The sequence below is a fragment of the Aulonocara stuartgranti genome (genome assembly GCF_965226115.1).
Source record: "Aulonocara stuartgranti genome assembly, chromosome: 8".
In the NCBI taxonomy this organism is placed as follows: Eukaryota; Metazoa; Chordata; class Actinopteri; order Cichliformes; family Cichlidae; genus Aulonocara; species Aulonocara stuartgranti.
Window position 1 is genome coordinate 20,379,167 of NC_138959.1, and position 18,806 is coordinate 20,397,972.

General features: G+C 38.5%; 2 protein-coding genes across 2 annotated transcripts in view; one reads left to right on the forward strand and one right to left on the reverse strand.

Moving 5' to 3' along the window:
* Positions 1-256: 256 nt before the first annotated feature.
* Positions 257-6,175, reverse strand: rac1a (Rac family small GTPase 1a). The gene is made up of 6 exons (XM_082543841.1): positions 5,801-6,175; positions 3,855-3,926; positions 3,572-3,689; positions 2,986-3,048; positions 2,424-2,583; positions 257-1,648 (listed from the first exon to the last, which is right to left on the reverse strand). Exons 1-6 carry the CDS (start codon positions 5,833-5,835, stop codon positions 1,518-1,520), a joined length of 579 nt encoding a protein of 192 aa, XP_082399967.1. The 5' UTR covers positions 5,836-6,175; the 3' UTR covers positions 257-1,517.
* Positions 6,176-17,726: 11,551 nt separating this feature from the next.
* LOC309712571 (cytohesin-3-like) overlaps positions 17,727-18,806 on the forward strand; it is a 31,283-nt gene continuing 30,203 nt past the window's right edge. Inside the window, exon 1 of the mRNA XM_082543460.1 lies at positions 17,727-18,104. Coding sequence (XP_082399586.1) covers positions 18,086-18,104 — 19 coding nt within the window. The 5' untranslated portion in view covers positions 17,727-18,085. The remainder of the gene's footprint in view (positions 18,105-18,806) is intronic.

The window sequence follows — 18,806 nt, forward strand, 5'->3', positions numbered from 1 at the left end:
TTCTGTACACCGCTTCCATTGTGGTGGAGTACAGAAGCAAAACTGAGTGTTAATGGGGCATTTTCCCCCTTTTTAAAATTTGGACTACTCCAATCAAAGCATTTCATTGGAAATAGTAACATTTTTAAACCTTTACCTTGACAAAAGAATGTCTGTGGCATCATATAAAATGTAAAAACAGAGTTTAACAAATTTGCTTAAAAAAAAAAAAAGGAAGAAAAAAAAAAAGAAAAAGAAATCACAGCAAATTACAATGTGAAAATGAAACCACATTTATTAAGAAATTAAATCCAACTTCCTCTGTGCCAATGAAACGCTGATAAAATGTTGAGTTCCCTGGAGCAATCGCACAACTTGATCATTTCAAAATAATAAATTTTCTGTTACTGAAGTTTAATTGTAAAACAAAATGCATTCAAATCAGCTCTGACCTTCAAAAATTACTTCACTGGCTTCATAACAGACAGTAATAGATGGGTTCAAAATGAAATGTTACACACTTCCATGATGGCTATGACACAGTGGGTATCACATACTAGCAAGAAGCATCGTCTGGGTAAAATTTGGTGAAAGCTAGGGCCCAACTTTAAAGGAAAAATAAAGGAGAGCAAAACAAGACCTGCTGCACAGACACCTTCACATGTCTGACCGTCATTCATAAAATACTGTGCTCACATATGATGAGACAAGACCAATGGATACATTTAGAAAAAAAACATTGAGGAACAAGACAACTAAATGTTAAAAATATTAACCAGACACCGTCTCTTTAATGTTTGATCACTGCACTCTTGCAATCATTCTGAGCAGGAGCTTCAAAAATTTATTGCAGTCATTTTAGGGTTTAAAGGTTTTCTTCACAACTGCATGACGACACGTTGTGCAGGTAAAAACAGTATTAAAGTGTTCACAGAGGGACTAGCAAGAGATGGCTGAGTTTTCGCAGCACCTCTAGTTGGATGACACGTGTAAACAAAAATGGTCCAATGGAGGAAAAAAAAAAAAAAAAAATCTAAAAAAAAAAAATCTAAAAAAAAAATCTTTTTACCTCTTAAAACTAAAATTTTAATCAAGGCAACAGGAATCTCTTAGTGTGTAGGGGATAGAGTGCCGTGCAGAACTTCCTTCTTTTAGTGTTAAATCTACGGTAGTGTCACGAGAAATTCACCTTCAGGTAGTGTTTCTTCACAATGTCTGAGAAAACCGACGACTTTTGTTTTTCTTTTAGTAAAATCCTCCCTCTCTCCCCAGCTCAACAATTACATCCCCTGCCCTCCCGTTCCCCGAGGCCTTAGCAAAAAATCACTTCTTTCCCATCCATCTGAAAGGACTAAACAGATGCAAACCCAGAGAAAAGATCTGACAGAAACTCTTCTGCACCCCTTAAATCTGTAAAGTTCTTTCAGATGATCTACTAAAGCTTCTATGTAAGCAAGGACACAGGGTGAAAATAACCCAGCCGTCTTCTTCCCTCCAAGTAGGCGAGTTCTGATTTCGACTGTATTTGCTGCTCCCCGTTACAACACGCTGCACTTCCTCCTCCTTCTCTTGACAGGTGGTGGGCACAGAACTGCCCTGATGGCTTCATCAAACACCGTTTTAAGGCCACGCTGGGTCAAAGCTGAGCACTCCAAGTATTTCACTGCACCTGGTCAACAAAAAGGGGAAAGAAGAACAGTCTCGTTTTTTTAGTCAAAACATATTTTAAGATCCTTCTACACTTTAGGCAGCAAAAGGCAGCAGAGGTTTCTAAATAGAAAAGAAAGAAATGGATAAAAACACAATTACAAATAATCAATGATGAAAAAAACAACTCAGCAATAGAAATGTTAAATATTTTAATTGCCATAATGAATTATAAGTTTAAAACAAATTGTGCGCAGTTTTATCAGATTTCTAAAGGCTTAGTTTCTGAGGCTCCATCTGGAAGGTAGGAGATGGTCTCTTCCAAATAACTACTATGTGACTATAAATAGACACAATATACTCGCCAGCCACTTAATTAGGCACACCTGTCCAGATGCTAATTAATAAGTGTTTTTATTTTTCTTCTTCTTATTATTATTATTAAAATGAGAAAAATATCATCAAAAAGAAAATGAAACAAAATGCTGTTTCTAAAGCAGCAAAAACAATTATAGGAGAAAAGTCACTACTTAAATACTGTAACAAGTGTAAAATGTCAATAAATATTCCTGAAATGCCAACAATGAATCGACAAACGAGCAACAAACAGACGCCAGTCGCTGCTGCTGTCAGTCTGCAGCCAAGTTAACAGGAATCTGCCAAATTTAAAATAGTCCCTTGCAGAGTTTGCCTTCTAGCATCCTCATCCTCTAAAATAATAGTCAATAAATTATTATTATTATTATTTTTTTTTTTTTAAAAGGAAGCATTTGTCAAAGTGTGGAGCTACAACTGACTTATTTCTTTAGCCATGGCCAACCCTTGCGGGTAGATAATAGGAGAGAGTTTCTTCTCCTTCAGCTTCTCAATGGTGTCCTTGTCGTCTCTTAGATCCAGCTTGGTTCCCACCAGGATTATAGGTGTGTTGGGGCAATGGTGCCTCACCTCAGGGTACCACTGCAGGGTGAGGACAGAAGTGTTGGCATGCATTATTATTAAATAAAAAGACGATACTGAATGCAAGTGCATTGTTTAAAACAACAGATTTCTTTCACAGTTTCCAGTTTCAAACAGTGTTACCTTTAAGAAGTGTGATCATTGCATCAAAGAGCTGCATTTGAACTAAAACTTACATTTTGCTTTTAAAACATTTTTTTAATAGTTTTTTGGAAACCATTGTGACAAAAAAAAAATCCTAAAATTAAGCATATTTCTTTAGCTAGACTTAGAATTGTGTCAAAAATGCACACCATCATCTGGCTATGTATCACACTAACACAATTACCCAGCCAAGCTGATCTGAGAATGGCATTTCATGGACAACAGTTAAGTTAATATTAAAGAGCATGCTGTACTGACCTTGGCACGGACGTTTTCAAAGGAGGCTGGACTGACGAGTGAAAAGCAAATCAGGAACACGTCCTGAGGAGGACAAAACAGACACAAATCACTACGACATTAAGAACTTCACTATCGCTGTGCAGGCGTCTGTGTTCCAACTTTGAAAATAATAACCCAAACTTACTGTAAGAACTAATTAACCATAACAGTTGAGGATGAACATTTTGAACATAAGACTGACTAATGCAGATGTGAGGATTCACAAATAAACACAAACACAGGCTGGTCCTGTTGGGTAAACAAAGTGACTCCCATTAATCGAGTCATTGGCACAGAGGCCAACTTGACTGCGAAGACAAAGAGGGCAAACAAGAGCTGCTTTTCAAAAGCAAGAGCTGCTTTTCACTTCCTCCAGCCGTCCTCCAGACAGTGTATAGGTACTGTGGATACAAGGCTCTACTCTGCAGAATGCACAGACCCTGTCTTGAGTATTAGAGGCCAGTGAATAACTCCAAATCGGTGCTGGGTAAGTGAACATTGTCTGGCTACACCAAACTATGCAAGACAGTGGATAAACACATGTAATATATGCCTGTATACATACTGTCTGCGGGTAGGACAGTGGCCTGAGCCTGTCATAATCCTCCTGTCCTGCTGTATCCCACAGTCCCAGGTTCACTGGTTTCCCATCAACCATCACATTGGCAGAGTAATTGTCAAAGCTGCAGAGAATGAGAGGTGGATAATGTTTTTGAAACTATGCAAAAACGTACAAAACTTTTTTCTTCTGTAATATGCAACTTAATGTTCAAGATTAACTGCCACATGTCAATTTGACACCCCTACCTCAGCTGGCCAGTGGGGGATTTTGTGTGTGTGATACTTACACCGTGGGGATGTACTCTCCGGGGAAGGCATTGGTAGTGTAGCTGATTAGCAGACATGTTTTACCCACAGCCCTGAGAGGAGGAAGGAGGGAATGATGAGAAGTGGAGCACTTTACTTGAAATGTGTGAATGGGGAAACTGTGCTACTTGACAGGTTAACATGTCGAGTTACAGGTTTCATGTAAAAGATCTAGCTTTGGATGACCACTGCTGACCTACTGCTTTGGCTTTGTTGTGATCTTTCTAAGAGATGTCAGGTCTTAATCGCAAAAGTTTAATTATGCCCAGGAGTGTCCTGAAACAGCTTTTATATTATACGATCTAAAACACACACAGTATAGTATAGGGGATAAGAGCACATACAAATACATTACAAAATGAACTGTAGGCTTAGAAATGCATCATAATCCTAAGTATATCTGATCCATGATTTTCAACAAAGTGAGAATTTGTACACACACACACACACACACACACACACAGATCATTAAATGCCACCCAGTCATACGGTGAACTATGATAGGTCTCAACTACTAAATAAAACTTTGTGCTGAGCACAGGTAAAGACATTATGTTTTTATTTGCATAAGTACTATTTCACTTAACATTTTCACTTTCATTTTCATAAAGCTTATTCCAATATATAAATTTGGTAGTAAATTGAAATGTTTGCTTCATATATCAACTATTATTCTAGACATTTTTTTTCTCTACATCCAACCCCAACCCAATAACAACTTTGTAAGCAAGCACACTGCCCTAGAGGAGTCTGATAATGCATGTTTTACATTTAAAATCGGGAAAAAAAGGGTATTCAAAACGCCTTTTAATATCTCTAACAACACTGTAAACTTAACCTGAATTCAAAGATTCCTTCAGGGCTGTAGGTTTAGCAAATATTTAATCAAATTATTGGATCAGTATTAATAATTAAGAGTACCATCTGAATACTCCAGAATTTTGATCAATTTGAAATAAGCTAATTGGTGATATTTTTGTTTTGTGTAAAAAAAAAAATTCTAATTTTTTTTCAATCCAGCATAAAACAAAATGAGAAAACAATACAAATATACACTATTGACAAATTATCACAATTTTTTCTTCCTTTTTTTGTTTGCAATGTGAAGATTTTAATTATTTATTTAACTAGTGTGTGCGCAAATATTAATATTTTAACTTGCCAATATTCAGTCTTCTATGTGCATCTGTCCCATATTACGGATGCTGAATCACTTTTATGGTAGGGAAAGGGAAATTTCAGGCCCTGTCTTTTCTAGTTTTTGAGATATTCATGTTCAAACATTGACTCAGATTTCAATGTGCAAAAAAGGCCTGAAAGTGGATGAACGGGCATTTAAAACTTAATAAATATCCAGAAAAATATTTGAGATATAAAGCTAAATTTTCACAGCAACCACTATGGGAGTCCAAACTCTGACTGGTAGGCAAATCGGAGATGTTTGAGCAGAAAATGTTTAAAAATATGAGGAATTGAGAAGGAATGACCCAGCTAATTTAAAATTAAATGGCTTCTGCTGAATTTTAATGGTGGTTTGTTGTTTTAAAGCCTCAAACAACGAGTGAATTAAGTTTCTCAAAGGCCTTGGGCAGCTTCACAGCTGTTGTAAAACCATCATTTAAACAGACAAATGTAAGCACTTAATCATAACACTTTATAAAAAACGAAATGCCTGCTAAATAACGTGCTGTGGAGCCTTTCAGTCACACCGAACCGGGGCATGCAGATAAATCTGTCTGACCCAGCTGGGCTGGAGAACAGGCACAACAACAGCTGTCGCTCATGTTGGCTGTTATCTTAGGCATGTTAGCCGCTAGCCAACTGTTGGTAACTGGGTCAACTAAAACAGCCATAAAACATCGTACTGTGCTTCAAACTGTGAACATTTAAGAGCTCAAATTGATAATAAAATTGCCCTTTAACTTACCCGTCCCCCACCACCACACACTTTATGGCCTGCATCGAACGACTCTCTCTCTGGCGACTCAGCCGACGTTACAGCAGCTCGGCGTCCGTTAGCTTAGCTGGCTAACAGCGGCTATAATAAAGCGGTCCCGTACCGTCTGAAAAAGTGTGGAATAAACAAAGCGGGGGGTCCTCGACGGTGGTCCGAAAAGTTTTAAATGTTGCTACAGGACGTATCCGACTTGACTGTCCTTGTTAGCAGCACTCCGGTGAAACTCCAAAGTTGTAAAGGCAACACCCTAAAAAAAAAAAAAGTCAAGACTGAGAAGGAAAAAACGCCCACAACTTGGAAGCAGAGGCTAGGAGATTCCTGCAAGGCATGAGATGGGTATTGTATGGTAGTCAAAATGTGCCATCTGCTGGTTAAAATAACAACGTGACAGCCTCCAAAAAAGTGACAAAATAACAAAAACTCCATAAACATATGATTCTTTGCAGCAATGCACTGTCATGTAAAAAGTAAGGAGAAAAAAAAGGAAAAAAGGCAAAAAAAAGTTAAAATACTTGGAATATTTTGGAATAACATCTAGCTATATAATAATGTTTCATATTGCCGAATAATTCTTTTTATAACGGCAATGTCTAGTTAGAGGTTAATAAGTGCAATCTATCTCTTAATATCTGAAGAAACGTGAGTTGTTAAATAACTGTAGGGACAGTTAAGCACATTCATGTAAATATTCAAGTGTGCATTCCTGCTGTCTTTATTGGTTAAATGTAACTGGCTGGGGTAAGCAGTGTCATTTTATAAAACTAGCAACATGCACGTGAAAAATACGTTTAAGAAACAAAGAAACCGCAAAAAAACAAAACAACGAAATCATCATTTAAAACCTGCAATTTATTTTCATTCTGGCTATCATTAACTAATAATAAAATTTGTTTTGTGAGATGAAAATTCTATGCAAACAAAACAAAAAGAAAGAAAGAAAGAAAGAAAGAAAGAAAGAAAGAAAGAAAGAAAGAAAGAAAGAAAGAAAGAAAGAAAGAAAGAAAGAAAGAAAAAGGCAAGAAATGAGGATGCAGGCAAAACCATTTCTGTGGCATGGCATATTTGATTTCCAGCCACTACATTATACAATTAAAGGGCATTAAATTAATAGGTAAAAGGCTTCCTGAACTAGTGTATTTGACAGAGAAGATGAGATATAATTCCCGGACTTGGGGAATTCTTTTGTCACAGTAATTAAATTTGAAAAACAGAGAGTGAAATACATCAAATACATACATACATATATATATATTAAAGGCATATATGTAAATGAAATAATTTTAAAATAAATTAAATTACATTACATTTTGACTGAACAAAGATTTTAATAAAATGAAAGCCAATATGAGATCAAAATAAATACACTTAAGTGGAATAAGTACATATGAAGCAGTAATATCATGTACAACAAGTAAATATTTCAGAATCGGCAAAGGAAGAATGTGTGTTAAATGGGTTACAAAATGTAGCAAAAAAATTATGTACTTCTTTCCATGTTTTGATTTATACATGTAATGATCTATTTTATCTTGTGGCATTGCTGTCTTTACTTAAGGGCCTGAACACTTTTATTACTCATCAACGTGGTACAATCAAACTGCAGTTGTACATGCACACAGCAGGGGGCAGTATTGTACATCTTTGTAGCTCTGTGAAAGGGAAGCCAGTAGTGCTGATTTTTTCGTTGCCACTGGGGAAAAGTATAATAGAATCACAGATCGCTCTCTTTCTCTCAGCGTCTCTGAGCATCATCTCTTGACATTTATTTTGTGTCCATTAACTAATCACAGACTCCAAGGCAACCATGTCCCCGCTCACACACATTACTAACCATGTCTCTGGATTATGTTTTGGGGGAGATTTACCGGCAAACAACACATTAATAGGATAAACGTCACCATTAAGTGAGGGGGAGAAGGAGGGGAGAGAGATTAATGAAGGATAAGCAGGCCTGTCGCCATCACAACGGGGAGGCTGTAAAACACAGCAGAGGGGCGTCACACTGCGTGATTACTGTATGTCAAACTGACAAAATGAATGAAGAAAATCTTCCCCGAGGTTGTACTCATGCATCCTAATGAAGAAAAAAAAACACAAAGAAAATTTGTTCTTAATGTTTTACTGTGAATTTTACACAGCACAAAGTTTTTTCATAATAGTTTCTTTTTTAATGTTTGCATCTAGTTTAGCAGCATGTTGTTAATATTTTGAGTCTGTTCAAGTGATATTACCAGTAAAGGCAGTTTTAGCAACACTGGATCTTACAGTATTTGAGCTTTTTGAATATAAATTCAGATATTTTTTTTAATTTACTCTCACCACATTTCTCACATTTTTTTAAAAACCTGTAAAGTTGCATTAAAGGTGAAAAGCTATTTTCTTGCATATCTACTGTATTCTTACTGCTTTACACTCTAATATCGTAATGGATTTGTCCCCTCATTATACCATTATTCTATTATGTTCCTGTTACAATCTCCTTACTTATGTCACACAGTTCCTGTACTTTTTGGGCAATGAACATTGTCCTATTGCTAGCTAAACATTAACACAGTCACATAAACACTGGGAACAGCATCATGCATCCCCAACAATAAAACGTTTTAATAAACTTACCTAAAATAACCATCTGAGACTTTAAAGTCATGATCATTTATAGCACCCAAGTGTATTCATAAAGAAAGGTACATTAAAATGCACACATTTCCTTTTCTCTCTCTCTCTCTTTTTTTACAGCAATGTTACTGTTGCAACTGGCATGACAGTTGAAGTAATTTTCTTATCTAGCTGAAAAGAAATGTAGCATTTCCCTGAAAGTTAAACTCTGTCTATATTTTATCATCTCATTTAGATTTTGCGGTTTTGCAACGAAAAGCCGATGTGGTTGACTTGTGCAATGAAGCAGATCACATAAAACCTAAGATTAAGACTGTAATCTGATCTCCGGTGCATTCACTGACAGCGGTAGGGATGTATCATTACTTACACTATAGAATACAGTATCTGTTTTCTTCATGGTCAACTTTGGGTGATTTTTTTTTATACCTTTAACATCCGACCTTTAATAAAGATGTGAGGGTTTTATCATTGGGACTGTTTTGGCCTTGTCTTGCTGTAACACCTGAGTTTAGGGAGGTTTTAAAAACTATTCATGAACTTAGCCTCCAAGTCTTTTTTTATGCCATCAGTCCATATGCATCTTCCTTCAAACCGCTGCTCAGAGAGACATATCATCAGATCATTATGCTGTCTAATAAGCACCGAGATTTAATGACCCTTTTCATGGTGTTGCCATTTGCATAGGAATCATATTGACAGTCTGCACGTAGTCATCACTCAAGTGCCTGAGTATAGCTTGCAATGGTGCATGTGGGGAATCACACAATGTGGGAAAATTCAGCATTTTAAATGAAGTAAAAGCTACATTCTCTGGATTTCCTCATTCCAGCTGAATTGAGCACATAAAGCAGATGGCTGATCCCAGCTGAGGATTTGCCATTTGTGCTGCTGCTGCTGCTATCTCTCCTTCCCACATGATCAATGTAAGCCTATGCCACAGCGACAGGAGATAACCTACATAAATGATTCAGTAGCTCATGATGGACTTTCCAAAAATTTAGCTGCGACTGCAACTCTGATTAAGTCACTGCAAATGTTCATTTGGAGCTCATAGTTCGGTTTCATAACTTTACTTTTTTACAGCACAAGTCTATGAAGCAAATCCCCCCATGACAATGTGTTAGAAACAGAAATAAACTCTGCTTTATTCTTTGAAACCTTCCTCTAGGTGCTTCCCGAAGGCTTCCTCTAGCATATTCTCCACCTGGATGTCGAGCTTTAACAGAAGGATGCATGTTTTCCTTCAGTTTGGCTTCAGGCAGTGCTGTGCACCTTGTTTATTAGCCAGTGGCAGCAGATGGAAAGCTCCCTAAAAATAAGCAGCGCTTTTGAAGTATGACAAGCAACATGTGCATGGTTTAGTCGTGAGATGAAAGGGGACTTCCCTGCAAATGTCCAGTCCCATTTCTTTAAAAAAAAACACCCATCTTTTAACTATGCAATTACATTTTAACAATCAAATACAAGTCAGAGTTTTTTACAATCAAATGTCCTGGTGAGTCACATGTTGCAGGGGTGGATGTGATGGGAAGCTTGTGTCTGCTCAAACAACAGAAAAACTGCAGAGCTTTGCTCCCAGCTGGAAAGACGTCCCACGTGTTTCCCTTTGTCCCCTCTCTCTCATTCGGTGTGTGCGCATTTCTCTTTCTCCGGTTTCTTTTCCGGCCTTCACCAGCTTTGCCTGCTTCAGTCTCTCCACCATTGTCAGACAGGAAGTGTGTCACATTACTTGTGTGTTGGGATTTGCAGGAATGTGTGGGGGAAGTTCATGATGGTTTTCACAGGATTGAGGAATTCTTAAGAAACTCAGCAGGTTCAAAGCCAAATGATACAAATGAAACAAAATATGTGTTTGAAGAAAATAAATTCTGTATCTGATGACAGACATTGATAAGCAGGGTCATTGCAGTGGTAGACCGAAACACAGGAGGTGATGAATCAAATGCAGTGCACTCACTAATTGCCTAATTACATTTAACATTTCATCACTTTCATTTGTAAATCTCACTTTCAGGGATCTAAAATCCCACTACTTACCTAACAGAGCTCAGTAATCAGCATTTTTCTATCTTAAAAATAGAAAAAGCGTGGAGCTACATTGCTCAACCTATGCCTCATTATATCAGTATGGGTCAGGAAGCAGCTTACAGCGTTGCTGACTTGTAATTTTCTTCTTCAGAGCAACAAAAAGTTCAGGGCATAAAAGTTTGTAAGCTAAAAGAAAAAAGTCAACAACTTCCTGGAGAAAAACTTTTGAGGGTGAATGTGGATTAGTCATGGGATTTTGTGTGTGTGTGTTTTATTGCCAGAGGTGCAGTTGTGGTCAGAAGTTTACATACACTCATCATGGACATGAATGTCATCGTTACTTGATTTCTTTGAACTGTTCTTTTCCAGGGTGAAATGATTGTAAAGCATACATCTAGTATAACTTTAAAAAACAAGAACTTGGTGGTTCTGAAGGTTCCACGATGTCTTGAACTTGACAAGGATGAGGCCTATTAACCTATTAACTAGTGATCATTACTGATTACAATTGATAGATTTATATATTAAGTACATTCCAGGGTCCTTAATCATCAGAAATGATCAAGCTAGGCGGCTAATGTGTACATTTACACTTGTAAATGTGGTAGTAATGTTAATAAAGTGTGAAATGGACACTGTGGACTGATGTGTTTATTACACCTTTTGCCGTGATATTGGGTTGAATGCTCAGAACAATGGGAAAATCCAAGGGACTCTAAGAGGAGTGAGGCCACAGACTTAGGATCATGACACTAGACGACTGTAAGTTGGACACAGTTGGATGTTCCACCAGGACAATGATCCCGAATACATATTAAAATGGTTTTGGAACGGATTAAGCAGACTAACATTAATATACTGGAATGGCCTTCCCAAAGGTCGGTGGTTTGTGGAATACACTGGAAATTTGTGGAATACACTGAAAAGATGAGTCTGTGCCGGGAAACCGGCCAGTTTAAATGAACTTTACAAATTCTGCTAAGATGTGTGATCAAACATCCAGTCAGAATTATGACAGAAGCTTGTTGATGACTGCCAAAACCTTGGATCAAATATTAGTAGGGGTGCATGTATATAGTTGAACCTTTATGTACTGTATAATGTTGATCATTTAGCTATGTCTATTATTCATATACAGTCTATGGTTTAGTGGTACGTAGCATACTTCAGCATGGTGATCTGGTTAAATGAGCACATCTGAGAATGCCATCATACCCACCTTAAACTTGATCTCCTAGCATGTGTGCATGACCATCACACAAAGTTATAATATTAGCAACCAAACCACAAACCCCTGACAATGTCTACATTACCAACAGTAAGAACATCCCCAAATGATTTCTCTATATTTCTTTTTTTGTGAAACAGTAACACATTTACAAAGTTATAATAAACTGATGTTTGAAGAGTTTAAATTGACGCGTCCACAAACATCACAAAAAGGACAACTCTTGCATGCGTGCACCCATTGATGACCCTGCACATGATGTTTTAATGCAGATGACACAAGTTGCCTTACAGGATGTGCGTCCATGCAAAGCTTTTTTTTTTCTGGCTTCTAAAGAAATAAAAACAAAATGCATAACTACATTTTAATGAAGTCAAGTGTGATGACCGACTGGGGCCAACTTTATGAGTCAACAAAAATGAGAATGCTAGGGCAAGGAAAGACTGATTCTTACTTTTTCTGTCTCTTTCTATTTTAAATTCGCTAGAAATTTGAGATGACTCACAAAGTATTTTTAGGCACACCTCTGGAAGACAAATGTTCCATTTCCAAGTATTCCAAATTATTCAAAACAAAGTGTACACCATAAACAGCAGATGTATGAAGTCTAGCTTCAGTGATTTGAAGGAAGCTCTTGCTTGAGTCCACCCATTTGGTTTCAATGAAGCTGGAAATGGAGCCTCTTCCTGTTCCAGTCCGGACATCTGCATGCAAGACAGGATGATTCCCAAACCTATGGCTGTCACCTCCCTGCATTCCTGCTTATTGTCACAGCCAGGAATACTAGTTAAAGAGAAATATGCCGAAACTGTCACATATCCAATTATTCAGTCCTCAAGTTTCTTCAAGAAGGTTTGTATGAAAACTCTAACATCTGACTACAAGCATGCCTCTGAGGGGGAGTGAGGAGGAATTCATGGGAAACATGCTACAAATTAATTACAGCTACCCACGCTGTGGACTCAGTATCTGTTTATTCCATGAGCTTTGCAGTGGGAAAACAAGGAAGGCCATTAAATTACTATTTTTAGGAAGAGAAGTGTAGTTTGCTCAACAAGTAGGGTCTGTCTTTAATTTGAAGTGAGGAATGAGGAAATGAAGTAACTGTTCATTTTTTATTTTCTGGAAAGAGCACGATTAGAAACATACGATCAGATCACAAGACGGAAACCCATTCTTCAAATTGAAATAATGAGTATTTCCAGATACTTAACTCTGGGAATAAATGAATGCGTGCATATATGTTAAATGTTTGTATTTCTAGTAGATTAAACTGTGTGTCAAGAGTGTTGATATTATTCAGGTCAGATATCAAATATGTAGAGAGTGATTTAGCTTTAAGTTTGTATTAGAATGAAACGTTACCCCACTCAGATTCATAGATCCATTATATCATAGATAAATCTGCTGTGATTGGAAGTATGTGTACGTGTTTGTTCTACTTGGTAACAATGACGTCATTGCTGAGGCATGAAACAATGAATGCAGGCATGATTTATGTCAGCCGTTCAGCCAGCAGAGGGATTTTCAAATCAGGAGAAGTTTACTGTGATTATGCCACAGAAGGGAAACTAAGCACGGGAGTTTTACTCGGCTTTCCAGTAACAGTTCTATTATAGCTCAAGGTTTGACTGAACAAAAGACTTGCAATTATCAGACTCTTGGTATACTAAAGGTGTGGCGTTCAACAAGTTCATTTTTCTTCTTGCAGTACAAAAAAGCATCTGAACAAAAGACTGAAAATAAATCATGTTCCTTACATCGCTCTTGTGATGTTCCAAACTGCAAACTTTTCAAGTGAATGAAACCTTTGTAGCATTATGGTGCTTTTACTTCAGGCCTGGATGTTTCCTCCACACGTCTTCATGAAACAAACCCACAAAGCAAGCAGGAGTTACTGAAGTAAAGTAGAACTACTGAAAATATAAGCTGAAAGTAGCTTATCAGGTTTTAATGTTTACTATAATTTAACTTTTATTACTTGCCTAAGTCTTGAGCTGCCCCTCATTTCATTATATTTTGGTAGGAAAGTGGAGAAAAGGTCCAGCGATTTATTAAAATGTGCAAAACACAACTTTAAGTTGCCTTTGGGAATACAATTTAAAAAAAAAAAAAAAGCAAAAAAAAAAGTGTATTTGTGCATGTGCTTGCATACTAACGCAGAAACCGTTAGTGGTAAAAAAAAAAGCCACTGCCTCCAAATAAGCTCCCATGTTATAGTCATAAACTGTATATATTGTGCCACCACTATGTTTATTTCCAAATTAAACACGTGTGTCTTCACTCTCCCACTCTGCATGCTTTGTAGTTAATGAGAGTTTAAGTCTTGCATGCTGCAAGCTTGTGCTCACATTCATGGATTATTATCCCAAATATTTCAGCCACCGTGGATATGGTTGCTGTTTGTTATTGAACCTTCACTTTGAAAGAGGTCAGATTTCATAATGCTGCAAGGGTGGAGGAGGACAGGCCCATCACATCACTTCCTGCTCTGTAGCTTTTTTCCATTGTGCCCCTGTAGTTCTGCACAATGTGTCCTCAGCAACAACTCCCTTCCTGAGCTCTGGGTTTTGCACTTTCATATGCATTTCATATTCTTTGCAGTTGGACTGCTGGCATGGCTTTGCTGGAAAATCCTCAGTGAGTCAGACTCCTTTGGCGGTGAGCCCTCAAAGGTGTCGTCATGCGTGCATCACCAACATTGAGGCAGGTATATACAGTGGGGCAAAAAAGTATTTAGTCAGCCACTGTAAATAAAGCAAGTTCCCCCACCTAAAATGATGACAGAGGTCAGTAATTTGCACCAGAGGTACACTTCAACTGTGAGAGACAGAATGTGAAAAAAAAAAATCCATGAATCCACATGGTAGGATTTGTAAAGAATTTATTCGTAAATCGGGGTGGCAAATAAGTATTTGGTCAATAACAAAAATACAACTCAATACTTTGTAACATAACCTTTGTTGGCAATAACAGAGGTCAAACGTTTACTATAGGTCTTTACCAGGTTTGCACACACAGTAGCTGGTATTTTGGCCCATTCCTCCATGCAGATCTTCTCGAGAGCAGTGATGTTTTGGGGCTGTCGCCGAGCAACATGGACTTTCAACTCCCGCCACAGATTTTCTATGGGGTTGAGGTCTGGAGACTGGCTAGGCCACTCCAGGACTTTCAAATGCTTCTTACGGAGCCACTCCTTTGTTGCCCGGGCGGTGTGTTTTAGATCATTGTCATGTTGGAAGACCCAGCCTCGTTTCATCTTCAAAGTTCTCACTGATGGAAGGAGGTTTTGGCTCAAAATCTCACGATACATGGCCCCATTCATTCTGTCCTTAACACGGATCAGTCGTCCTGTCCCCTTGGCAGAAAAACAGCCCTATAGCATGATGTTTCCACCCCCATGCTTCACAGTAGGTATGGTGTTCTTGGGATGCAACTCAGTATTCTTCTTCCTCCAAACACGACGAGTTGAGTTTATACCAAAAAGTTCTACTTTGGTTTCATCTGACCACATGACATTCTCCCAATCCTCTGCTGTATCATCCATGTGCTCTCTGGCAAACTTCAGACGGGCCTGGACATGCACTGGCTTCAGCAGCGGAACACGTCTGGCACTGCGGGATTTGATTCCCTGCCGTTGTAGTGTGTTACTGATGGTGACCTTTGTTACTTTGGTCCCAGCTCTCTGCAGGTCATTCACCAGGTCCCCCCGTGTGGTTCTGGGATCTTTGCTCACCGTTCTCATGATCATTTTGACCCCACGGGATGAGATCTTGCGTGGAGCCCCAGATCGAGGGAGATTATCAGTGGTCTTGTACGTCTTCTATTTTCTGATGATTGCTCCCACAGTTGATTTTTTCACACCAAGCTGCTTGCCTATTGTAGATTCACTCTTCCCAGTCTGGTGCAGGTCTACAATACTTTTCCTGGTGTCCTTCGAAAGCTCTTTGGTCTTGGCCATGGTGGAGTTTGGAGTCTGACTGTTTGAGGCTGTGGACAGGTGTCTTTTATACAGATGATGAGTTCAAACAGGTGCCATTCATACAGGTAACGAGTGGGGGACAGAAAAGCTTCTTACAGAAGACGTTACAGGTCTGTGAGAGCCAGAGATTTTCCTTGTTTGAGGTGACCAAATACTTATTTTCCACCCTAATTTACGAATAAATTCTTTACAAATCCTACCATGTGAATTCATGGATTTTTTTTTCACATTCTGTCTCTCACAGTTGAAGTGTACCTCTGGTGCAAATTACTGACCTCTGTCATCATTTTAAGTGGGGGAACTTGCACAATCGGTGGCTGACTAAATACTTTTTTGCCCCACTGTAGGTCGAGTGCAAAAAGCACCTTTAAAACAGATATTTAGACTTTTCTCACAAGTTAACCACTGATCTTGTAATTGATGCAAATAAATACATCGGGAAAACATCTGGCCAAATCAATAATGTTAAATAAAATGATATGATATGATGTAATCACCTTATTATGAACTATAATGTGAACTAACTAGTTTTAAGGGATAAAACAACAATCCATGATCCATAATCCAACGCCTATGACATGTTTCTTATTGGTTTATCTTCACATCATTGATTAATGAGGTTAATCTCCAACTGAGCTTTTTTTGTGGTCATAAATAGTCTCAATAGTCTCCACATAGTGTATAATTCATATGCTGCATCCTCGCTTGGATAATGTTTTCATTTTGAATGATACAAACAGTTTTTCTGGGTAGTCATGTGAATCTAACACTGCTGAAGTCATCACTGCATCAACAACACTGGAGTTACATGACTGTTCAGAGAAACTGTTAATAAATGATCCATTTAACTGTACATCAAACTGATAACAAAGATGTACATGTTTAATAAAATCAGGCATTTACATTAGGAAGGGCAACAATTAGTATTTCCATTAAGTTCTTTAGCTGATATGGTAAAACGGGGGACTTATTTATAATCAGCAGCCAGTTATGTGCGTTAAATCCATGTGGAATTAAATGAACTGTAAGTCATTATTTTTTAATTTGTAAAGCAACTCATTGTGCAACGTATAATAAAAAGTACAAGATTAAATAAATCCAAATATCCACTATATATATATGTTAGGGGTGCAACGACACACAAAATTCACGGTTCGGTTCGATACTTTGGTGTCACGGTTCGATATTTTTTCATCCATCCATCCGCTTCCGCGTATCCTTTTCAGGGTCGCAGGGGGCGCTGGAGCCTATCCCAGCTGTCATAGGGCGAAAGGCGGGGTACACCCTGGACAGGTCGCCAGTCTGTCGCAGGGCTAACACATAGGGACGACAACCATTCACACTCACATTCACTCCTAGTGGCAATTTGGATTATCCAATTAACCTATCCCCACAAGCTGCATGTCTTTGGACGGTGGGAGGAAGCCGGAGTACCTGGAGAGAACCCACGCAAACACGGGGAGAACATGCAAACTCCACACAGAAAGACCCCGGCCTGATGGTGGAATTGAACTCAGGACCTTCTTGCTGTGAGGCAACAGTGCTAACCACCGTGCCACCATGCTGCCCCCCCGATATTTTTTCGATACAAAAAAATGTTCATGCCTTTTTAATTTGTCATTTATTAAAAAATTTTACCTTTACCTTACAATGTAAAGCAGTTGAGGCAGCTGTTGTTGTGATTTGGCGCTAAATAAAGAAAACTGGATTCAATTTAATCTAACTTTTGTGGGAATTTCTTACCATTTTCCTTTCTTTCTTTTTTTTTTTTTAGAAAAAACCTTGAAAGAAATTGCAAGAATAATAGTAATCTACATTAAAAAAAATCACGTGCAGGGATTGTGTTTTTTCTTTCTTATTTGAGTGAGTAATTTCACTTTAAATATCACAATGCTTTACAATTATTTTGCTTGATTTAAATACCCCACATCACTCATTTTACTTTGTTTGGTTAATCAGTAAGCGCCGGTTACATTGTGTGTAGTGTAATGTATCGTTGGTGTGGGGGGTGTTATTTTTGGGGGGCGGGCCTTGATGACGTCGCTCTTGCAGTGTCGCTGGTGTGAACGCAGACGGAGCAGCTGAGGATGGAGCAGAGGGACAAGAAAGCGGCTGCCTCACATCTCATCGTCTCACCTCACTCGTGCAATTAAAGAGCTTCTTTTAATATACAAGGAGGCTTCTTCCTCACCTCCCTCCCTTCTTCTCCCTTTTTTTCTTTTTTGTTTTCTGTTAATTTTGCCGCTGACATCTGCTCACCGGTCCACTCCTCCATCTGTCAACACACCGCCGGCGTCGCCTATGTGTCAGTGGACGGAAAGAAAATCCCGGTAAAGACAGATAAACAGAATTTCCCGCGAGGTTTCACACCTTCTGCTGGAAGTGCCAGGTCGCTGGTATGGACGAAGACAATCACGGTGAGGCTGTTTTCCTTTCTCCCACACTGGTTTTCTCTCCCTCTCAGTCTGCGCGCAGGGGAGGGGGACACGGAGAGGACGGTATGGATGGATGTGTGCGAGGACGCAAGGATGCGCGAAGACATGAGGTTGTCTTGTTTAGACATTCCCAGTCTTCCACGGTCGGCCGCCGTGTACCCTGATAATACATACCTGCTGATAAAAGAGCGTTTTTCAGATATAGGGCAGCCCTGTAATGATTTGCATGCCCTCATTCATCGCAGGTGAGATCCTGATCTTGGCAGAAATCAGGAAAGAAGGGTGGAAAAAAGCTACACAAAGCAAAATTTTCCCTGCATGCTTCTTTTCCATCTGTTTGATGTCTCTCTGCTTTGCTTTGAAGTATCTCTCACTATCTCTTGGCGCCATGTGAAGCCTGTAAACTGGTGGAAATTGATAAGATATCTGACAGGCACCCTTCCATATGGAGGATAGTGCATTTTCTTGTTAAATGTTCTTTTTTCATGAGCAGTTCTGTGTTTAAAAATTAGGGGTTTTTTTAGGATAGTGACACCCATTGCACATTTGATTAAACTCTGTCTGAAGTTTTACTGCTAGATCTTGTAGTAAAATGAAATACTGTAATACTCATTATTGAATTAGATGCAAGATTTACATTTTTGATCTTGATGTAGGTGGAAATTAAGCATGATGAGCTCACTA